The sequence below is a fragment of the Babylonia areolata genome, chromosome 33, assembly GCF_041734735.1.
Source record: "Babylonia areolata isolate BAREFJ2019XMU chromosome 33, ASM4173473v1, whole genome shotgun sequence".
Lineage (NCBI taxonomy): Eukaryota > Metazoa > Mollusca > Gastropoda > Neogastropoda > Buccinidae > Babylonia > Babylonia areolata.
Window position 1 is genome coordinate 16,570,668 of NC_134908.1, and position 10,000 is coordinate 16,580,667.

Here is a 10,000-nt window from a genome sequence, read left to right on the forward strand (position 1 = left end):
AGCCCGCTGGTTCGAATCACGGCTTAGCTGGCGATATTTTCTCCCCCTCCACTAGACCTTGAGTGGTGGTCTGGGCGCTAGTCATTTGGATGAGACGATAAACCGAGGTCCCGTGTACAGCATGCACTTAGCGCACGTAAAAGAACCCACGGCAACAAAAGGGTTGTTCCTGGTAAAAATTCTGAAGAAAAATCCACTTCAATAGGAAAAATAAATAAAACTGCACGCAGGGAAAAAAAAAAAAAAAAAAAAGGGGGTAGCGCTGTAGTATAGCGACGCGCTCTCCCTGTGAAGAGCAGCCCGAATTTCACACAGAGAAATCTGTTGTGATAAAAAGAAATACAAATACAAATGCAAATTTTGTTATTGCCCCTTGTTCATGTGGGGCTATATTATAATTATAATTTATTTATTTATTTATGTAAGCTTATCTATTATTTATTCCCCCTTTTTTTTCCTCTCAAGGCCTGACTAAGCGCGTTGGGTTACGCTGCTGGTCAGGCATCTGCTTGGCAGATGTGGTGTAGCGTATATGGTTTTGTCCGAACGCAGTGACGCCTCCTTGAGCTACTGAAACTGAAACTGAAAAACATGTGGGGCTGTGGCCTTGAATGAATAAATGATCTCAGTCTCAATCTCAGTCTCTCTCTCTCTCTCTCTCTCTCTCTCTCTCTCTCTCTCTCTCTCTCTCACTGTTGTTTTTTATGAAATTGTCTTCGTAAACTGGATGGTCGAAATTATGTAGATGCCTAATCAATGGATTTCAAAAATGGTATGTTTTGAATAGTCGTTTCATCTTTTTTTAGAACTATTTTGTTGTTGTTTTGATTGTACCCCCATGTCATTAGGGCTGATAAGCTATTGACATTAAAACAGTTCTGAGTTCTGAGTTCTCTCTCTCTCTCTCTCTCTCTCTCTCTCTCTCTCTCTCTCTCTCTTTGTCTCTTAAACAAAAACTGATAGACAAATTTAAAATGGACTGGTTTTCTAAACTTTGTAGTAGTGACAGATTTTCTATTTATCGATCATTTAAAACAGATTTTCATTCAGAACTTTACTTGGACAATATCACTATCAAACGTTTCAGAGATACCTTGATAAGATTGCGACTTGGTCTAAACGAGCTTGGTATAAATAGAAGATTCCAGAACGCGGATGTAAACCGTTTCTGCCCGTTTTGTCCTGGCACCCTGGAAGATGAATACCATTTCATTTTTGTGTGTCCTAAATACGGTCATATCCGTCAGAAATATATTCCAGAGTTCATAAATATCAATGACAATACATTGTTTCCTATTCTACAAACCCCATGTGTTACCTCCCAGAGAAATCTTGCTATGTACACTTATTACGCCTTAAAATTTAGAGACGAATTTACACAATGAATGAATTAGTTATAACTATAAACACGATGAGGACGAACATGCTATGTATTTTTCATCCAGTTATCGGCTACTCACGTACAGTACACCTATTTTTTTCTTTTGTGTGTGTGTGTGTGTGTGTTTGTGTGTGAAGAGCGATCGAATTGCCCCATTGTATCCTCCACCCCTTTGTGTATGGGCCGGTGGCCTTCACAATTAAACCTGTGTCAGTGTCAGTGTCTCTCTCTCTCTCTCTCTGTGTCCAGGTGTGCATACGGGAAGCTCGAGGCCTGCCGCCTGCTTTGGCTCACTTCGTCTTCTGTCAGTACAACTTCTGGGGTCAGGCGGAGACTGTGGTGGTCCCTCCTGAGATCAACCCGGACCATCTGGACAAGGCCGGCAAGGACACCGCGTCCTTCACCTTCAACCACGAAAAGGTTGGGTAATGCTGTTACTGTGTGTGTGTGTGTGTGTGTGTGTGTGTGTGTGTGTGTGTGTGTGGAGGGGGGGAGGGGAGGGGGAGGGTGGTGGTGGTGGTGGATAGGGGTGGAGGAGGTGGTGTGTTTCGGGGTGGTGGGGGAGGGTTGTGGGTGTGTGTGTGTGTGTGTGTGTGTGTGTGTTCGAACGCAGTGACGCCTCTTTGAGAAACTGAAACTGAAACTTTGTGTGTGCGAGTGTGTGTGTGTGTGCCTTGTGTGTGTGAGTGTGTGCCTTGTGTGTGTGAGTGTGTGTGTGTGTGTGTGTGTGTGTGCGAGTGTGTGTGTGTGTGCCTTGTGTGTGTGAGTGTGTGCCTTGTGTGTGTGCGGGACTTTTGTGAATAGAATTATTGCAGTGAATGGATTTTTTTGATTTTTTTCCTTGCTTTGCTTTTTGTGTTCATGATTTCCGGGAATGGATTTTTTTTTCTCTCTTTTTGTTTTCAGGAATTCCGTGAATGAAATGTGTTTTCGCTGTGTGTGTGTGTGTGTGTGTGTGTGTGTGTGTGTGTGTGTGTGGTTGTGTGTGTGTGTGTGCAGGAGTTCCGTATCCCCATCACTGAAGAGTTCATCGAGTTCTGCTCTGACGGGGCTCTGTCCATAGAGGTGTGGGGTCACCGCAGTCACGGGCTGGGCAGGATGCTGTCCGTGGCTGATGCTGCACAGTTCAAAACTCGGTCACTGGCCGACAGGTGCGTGTGAACCTGTGTGTGTGTGTGTGTGTGTGTGTGTGTGTGTGTGTGTGTCTGTCTGTCTGTCTCTCTCTCTCTCTCTCTCTCTCTCTGTCTCTGTCTCTCTGTGTCTTTCTCTGTCTCTCTGTGTCTTTCTCTGTCTCTCTGTATCTCTCTGTCTCTTTCTCTCTGTCTCTCTCTCTCTCTCTCTCTCTCTCTCTCCCCTCTCTCTCCCCTCTCTGTCTCTCTTTGTCTCTCTCTCTCTCTCCTTTCTCTTCCCTCTCTCTCTCCCCTCTCTCTCTGTCTCTCTCTCTCTCTCCCCTCTCTGTCTCTCTTTGTCTCTCTCTCTCTGTCTCTCCCCCCTCTCTCTCCCCTCTCTGTCTCTCGTTCTCTCTCTCTCTCCCCTTTCTCTCCCCTCTCTCTCTCCCCTCTCTGTCTCTCTTTGTCTCTCTCTCTCTCCCCTCTCTTTCTCTCTCTGTCTTTGTGTGTGTGTGTGTGTGTGTGTGTGTCTCCCCCTCTCTGTCTCTCTCTCTCCCCTCTCTGTCTTTCTCTCTCTCTCTCTCTCTCTCTCTCTCTCTCTCTCTCTCTCTCTCTGTGGGAAAGGTTTCTCCCTGTTGCTCGTCTTTATCAGGGCGTCACTGCAGTCTCAGGCCTGTCCATTCTGGGCTGTTGTCCTCCCATTTCTTTCTCTCCTTCTCCTTCCTGGCAATATGTCTTGCAGTACTGACTCGACTTGACTTCATTTATTGTCATAAAATCCCGAAGGATTAATAGACACAACAAAGAACAAAGGGAACAAAGAAATAAACGGTCATGAAATACGCATGCGATGAAATACATAGTTGGCGAGTGTTTTTTGACAGTCATCGCAGTTGAATAAATCACTTGGTTTTAGGATATTGTTTTGTATTTTTCTGGTGATCATATTTGATTGATGATCATACTGCTGTACAGTTGTAATTAGGTGGTTTCGCAAATTATGAAATAAGATACACGTATCTAAGAAATGTAATTCATCTTCAACAACTTCACAAGTATCACATAACCTCTCTTCTCTGGGAATGTTTGCATATCTTCCTCGTTCGCTATTTAAATAATAGTTATGCGCTTATTCTGAGTTTGACAAAGAGCTTGTTTGTGAGCAGGATCGATTTATATCAGTTAGGTAATTCTCAAATTTGATCATCGTTTTTTTTAATTTCGTTGTAGAGGTCTAATCTACTGTGTTGGCAAGTCCTGCTGATCGCGAGGGAGATCTTTGTCCCCCACCCCCACCCCCCCACCCCCACCCCCTTCGCCCTCCCGCCTCCCACGCCCCCCACCATCAACTGCACTCTTTTCTTTCCCACATCAGTCAGGAACCTCGGTGTTGTCCTTGACAATACACTGTCCATGCAAAAATTTATCAGTCAGACATGTCAGTCCTGCTACTGTCAACTGCGACGCATCAGTGCCGTCCGGAAATATCTATCCACTGACGCAACATCTAGACTTGTTTCTCTCATTCTCTCTCGCCTTGACTACTGTAACTCTTTATTGTCTGGACTGCCTGCTTCATCCATTCAGCCCCTTCAGCGCATACAAAACTCTGCTGCCCGACTCGTCCTCAGAAAGAAAAGTTCTGAGCACATCACTCCTCTTTTGCAACATCTCCACTGGCTCCCTGTCTCACACCGAATAAAGTACAAGATCAGCACTCTATGTTATAGATGCATTCACAAATCAGCCCCTTCCTATCTCTGCGGCTGCCTTCACCTCTACACTCCATCTCGCTCACTACGATCGGCCTCGGATCCACTCTTTTTACGCATACCCAGATTCAAACACTCGACTATTGGCCGCCGTTCTTTCTCTGTTTCTGGACCTTGCGATTGGAATGAACTTCCTCTTTCGCTTCGTCAAGTCTCCACACTCAGCTCTTTCAAGTCTGGCCTTAAAACCCACCTCTTCCCAAAATAGCCTCCCTTGCCTGCCCTTCCTTGTCTTTAGTTTCTGCAGTATTAGAGTTATGCATGCGTGTGAATGACTGGTGCGAAAGCGCTGATTTGTCTCTGCACAAGATCCAGCGCTATATAAATACCATTATTATTATTATTATTATTATTTCCAAGTTTCCTTTACAAGATTCGTCCATCGGAGTCCTCCTAACATCGGGAGTCACACAGAGAAACTGTTGATGTTTAAGTAACCAGAAGGCTGCACACCAGTTGTTTTTACTTTCGTTTTTGTTCACCTGGCACACCTGTGTTACCTGTCACACACACACACCTGTGTTACCTGTCACACCTGTGTCACACCTGTGTTACCTGTCACACACACACACACCTGTGTTACCTGTCACACACACACACACCTGTGTTACCTGTCACACACACACACACCTGTGTTACCTGTCACACCTGTGTCATACCTGTGTTACCTGTCACACACACACACCTGTGTTACCTGTCACACACACACACACCTGTGTTACCTGTCACACCTGTGTCATACTTGTTACACCCGTGTCACACCTGTGTTACCTCTCACACCTGTGTCATACCTGTGTTACCTGTCACACCTGTGTTACCTGTCACACCTGTGTCATACCTGTGTTACCTGTCACACCCGTGTCACACCTGTGTTACCTGTCACACCCGTGTCATACCTGTGTTACCTGTCACATCTGTGCCATACCTGTGTTTCCTGTCACACACCCGTTTTACCTGTCACACCTGTGTTTCCTGTCACACCTGTGTCACACCTGTGTCATACCTGTGTTACCTGTCACACCCGTGTCATACCTGTGTTACCTGTCACACCCGTGTCACACCTGTGTTACCTGTCACACCTGTGTCATACCTGTGTTACCTGTCACACCCGTGTCACACCTGTGTTACCTGTCACACCTGTGTTAACTGTCACACACCTGTGTTACCTGTCACATCTGTGTCATACCTGTGTTACCTGTCACATCTGTGTCATACCTGTGTCACCTGTCACACACCTGTGTTACCAATCACATCTGTGTTTCCTGTCACACACCCGTTTTACCTGTCACACCTGTGTTACCTGTAGCTCCTTTGTCACACATGTGTTTCCTGTCGCTCCTTTGTCACACCTGTGTTTCCTGTCACACATGTGTTACCTGTCACACCTGTGTCATACGTGTGTTACCTGTCACACCTGTGTCATACGTGTGTTACCTGTCGCACCTGTGTTACCTGTCACACCTGTGTCACACCTGTGTTACCTGTCACACACCTGTGTTTCCTGTCACACCTGTGTCACACCTGTGTTACCTGTCACACCTGTGTCATACTTGTGTTACCTGTCACACCCGTGTCACACCTGTGTTACCTGTCACACCCGTGTCACACCTGTGTTACCTGTCACACCTGTGTTACCTGTCACATCTGTGCCATACCTGTGTTACCTGTCACACCTGTGTCACACCTGTGTTACCTGTCACACCTGTGTTACCTGTCACATCTGTGTCACACCTGTGTTACCTGTCACATCTGTGTCATACCTGTGTCACCTGTCACACACCTGTGTTACCAGTCACACCTGTGTTTCCTGTCACACACCCGTTTTACCTGTCACACCTGTGTTACCTGTCGCTCCTTTGTCACACCTGTGTTTCCTGTCACACATGTGTTACCTGTCACACCTGTGTCATACTTGTGTTACCTGTCACACCTGTGTCATACGTGTGTTACCTGTCACACCTGTGTTACCTGTCACACCTGTGTTACCTGTCGCTCCTTTGTCACACCTGTGTTTCCTGTCACACATGTGTTACCTGTCACACCTGTGTCATACTTGTGTTACCTGTCACACCTGTGTTTCCTGTCACACCTGTGTTACCTGTCACACCTGTGTTTCCTGTCACACATGTGTTACCTGTCACACCTGTGTCACACCTGTGTTACCTGTCACACCTGTGTTACCTGTCACACACCTGTGTTACCTGTCACACCTGTGTCACACCTGTGTTACCTGTCACACCTGTCTTACCTGTCACACACCTGTGTTACCTGTCACATGTGTCACACCTGCGTTACCTGTCACACCTGTGTTATCTGTCACACCTGTGTTACCTGTCACACACCTGTGTTATCTGTCACACACCTGAGTTACCTGTGTCGTTGCTCAGGTGGAGCGAGGTGATGCGGAAACTGGAGGTGTGGGTGGAGTTCCACGAGCTGAACGACCAGGGGGAGTACACCCCTGTACAGGTCCTGCCCAAAGCGGACGTTCCCTGCGGGGGAGTCTTCCAGCTCAGACAGGTAAAGTACACAGTTCGTGCTGGCACTTTGGTGTTAATTTGTATTTGAATTTTTTTTTTTTTATCACAACAGATTTCTCAGTGTGAAAATCGGGCTGCTCTCCCCAGGGAGAGCCAGTCGTTACACTACAGCGCCACCCCCTTTTTTTTTCTTTTTTCTTTTTTTTTTTTTTTTTTTCTTTTTTTGTATAATTTCCTGCGTGCAGTTATATTAGTTTCTCCTTTCGAAGTGGATTTTTCGACAGAATTTTGCCCAGGAACAACCCTTTTGTTGCCGTGGGTTCTTTTACGTGCGCTAAGAGTATACTGCACACATGGGACCTCGGTTTATCGTCTCATCCGAATGACTAACGTCCAGACCACCACTCAAGGTGTAGTGGAGAGGGAGAAAGTACTGGTGACTGAGCCGTGATTCGGACCAGCGCGCTCAGATTCTCTCGCTTTCCTAGGCGGACGCGTTACCTCTAGGCCATCACTCCACTTGAATTCATGTTATGTGTTTATTTATTTATTTATTTATTTGTTGGGACAAAATGAACAACTAGGCTCAGATATGATTCTCTATTTGCCCCTTCCCAATCCCCCATTTAAAAAAAAAAAAAAAAGACGTTTCATCAGGGTTTTGTTTTTCAAGATTGATTGATTGATGGATTTATTGATTGATTGATTGTTGTTGCTGTTTTATGTAATAATGTTATTACCAAAAACTATTTTCTACTGTATCTGTGTTTGTGCATGATTTTCGATTTATGTTCGTATCTTGTTATGTACTATCCACCCCACCCACCCCCAGCCCCCGCCCCCCACCAATATTCCTTGTGATCCCGGTACACTTGGTAATAGACGTATTCTATTCTATTCTATTCTATTTTACTCTATTCTATTCTTTTCTATTCTACTCTATTCTGTTCTATTCTATTCTAGTCCAATATTCCTTGTGACCCCGGTACACTTGGTAACAAACACATATTCTATTCTATTCTACTCCATTCTATTCTATTCCAGTTTTCCTTGTGACCCCGCTACACTGGGTAATAAAGACATATTCTATTCTATTCTACTCTATTCTAGTCCATTATTCCTTGTGATCCCGGTACACTTGGTAATAAAGACATATTCTGTTCTATTCTGTTCTACTCTATTCTCGTCCAATTTTCCTTGTGACCCCGGTACACTTGGTAATAAAGACATATTCTATTCTATTCTATTCTGTTCTGTTCTATTCTATTCTATTCTACTCTATTCTAGTCCAATATTCCTTGTGATCCCGGTAAACTTGGTAATAAAGACATATTCTATTCTATTCTACTCTATTCTCGTCCAATATTCCTTGTGACCCCGGTACACTTGGTAATAAAGACATATTCTATTCTATTCTATTCTACTCTATTCTAGTCCAATATTCCTTGTGACCCCGGTACACTTGGTAACAAAGACATATTCTATTCTACTCTGTTCTATTCTATTCTATTCTTTTCTATGCTATTCTTTTTCTTCTTTTCTCCCCACGCCGCCCACCAGGGACACTCAAGACGGGTCCTGGTTCGCGTCAAGCCCATGGCCAACTCTGGGACGCTGCCGCTCATCTGCGAGAGCATCTCCTCCCTGCACGTGGGCTGTCTGGCCGTCAGGTCCAAGCTGCAGAGAGGCCTCGACTCCTACCAGGAGGAGGACCTCAGCGTCCTCCGGGAGCGCTGGTCCCTGGCTCTGGCGCGAAGGAAGCAGTACCTGGACGAGCAGATCCAGAAGCTGATCCACAAAGCTGGTGAGGTTTTGGAAGTGTGTTGTTTGAGTGGGTGGGTTGGGGTGGGGTGGGGTGGATGGGGTTGGTTGGTGGGTGGGTGCTGTTTGAGGGTGGGAGATGGATTGGGGGGGGGGGGTGCTGTGTGTATGTGTGGGTGGGTGGGTGGGTGGATGGGTGGTCGTTCGTCGTGGAGTTGAGTTCGTGGTGGAAAGCGTGTGTCGTGATTCTTCTTCTTCTTTCTTTCTTTTTTTTTTTTTTCTTTTTTGAGGAATGGGTAGGTTGATTTTTATTCATTGAGGTTTTTACCCTTTTTTTTTGGGGGGGGGGGGGGGGGGGGGGGTATGTATGTCTGATTTTGTTTTGTTTTGTTGTTGTTTGTTTGTTTTGTTTTGGGTTTTTGGGGGGGTGTTGTTGTTTTTTTCTTTTAGTGTTGTTTGATTTTGTTTTTTTTAATTTTGTTCTTTTTTTTTATTGATTGTTTGAATATTTTTGTATGTTTTATTTCTTATTTTCCATACCTTTTATTACGTGTGTTTGTGCATATTGATTTATTTTGTACGTTTCTGGTTTAATTATTGTTGCTGGGTTTGTGTGTGTGTGTGTGTGTTTGTTTGGTTTTTTTTGTTTGTTTGTTTGCTTAGTTGGTGTTTTTTTTGTTTTGTTTTTTTGTTTGTTTGTTGGGGGTTTTTTGGTGTGTGTTTTTTTTTTGTTTTGTGGTTTTTTTTTGGGGGGAGGTGGGGGGGGGGGGGGGGGAGGCGTATGCCACCGAACATAAAGAGCAGTAGGTTCATAGATAACAGACCCATGATCTGGTCACCCTTCAGTGACATGGGTCATCTACCTTGCTGCTGCATAAATGCGAGTTTGGTAGTGAAAGGGTTAACAAGGTTTTTATCTATGAGTATTTCCCATTCCTTTTTTTTTTCTGTGTATTTTTGATATTTTATTTGTGTCTTTCTTTCTTTCTTTCTTTCTTTCTATCTTCTTTCTTTCTTTCTTTCTTTCTTTCTTTCTTTCTTTCTTTCTTTCCTTCTTTATTCATTTATTTATTTATGTATTTCCTGGCGGTTTTCTTTTTTTTTCTTTTCTTTCGCTTTCAATAGTTTCTTTCTTTCTCGAGGCCAGTTAGATCACTCTATGGATCAAGTTTAAACATCTGATTCTATTTCTGCTTTTCGCTCATCACTAAAAACTCGTCTTTTATAAAACCTATCAAAAGTACTCTCAGCTTCCTGTTCTCCATCACCGCCAATGTCAGTTCACTTTGGATGTATGTAGAGTGGGAAAGGGAGAGTGTGTGTGAGGGGGGAGGGAGGGGTTTTTTGAGAAAGAGTGGTCATGAATGCTTTATGTTACTTGTAATATTTTTTCTTTCGTGTAAAGCGCCCTGAGCTCTTAGAGAGAAAGGGCGCTGTATAAATGTACATTATTATTATTATTATTATTAAGAAGAAGAAGAAATGAGCAGATAAAAT

General features: G+C 44.4%; 1 protein-coding gene across 1 annotated transcript in view; it reads left to right on the forward strand.

The window, feature by feature from the left end:
- LOC143276890 (kinesin-like protein KIF13A) overlaps positions 1-10,000 on the forward strand; it is a 332,067-nt gene that overhangs the window by 291,951 nt on the left and 30,116 nt on the right. The window contains exons 18-21 of the mRNA XM_076581546.1: positions 1,631-1,801; positions 2,381-2,532; positions 6,650-6,782; positions 8,303-8,546. Coding sequence (XP_076437661.1) covers positions 1,631-1,801; positions 2,381-2,532; positions 6,650-6,782; positions 8,303-8,546 — 700 coding nt within the window. The remainder of the gene's footprint in view (positions 1-1,630; positions 1,802-2,380; positions 2,533-6,649; positions 6,783-8,302; positions 8,547-10,000) is intronic.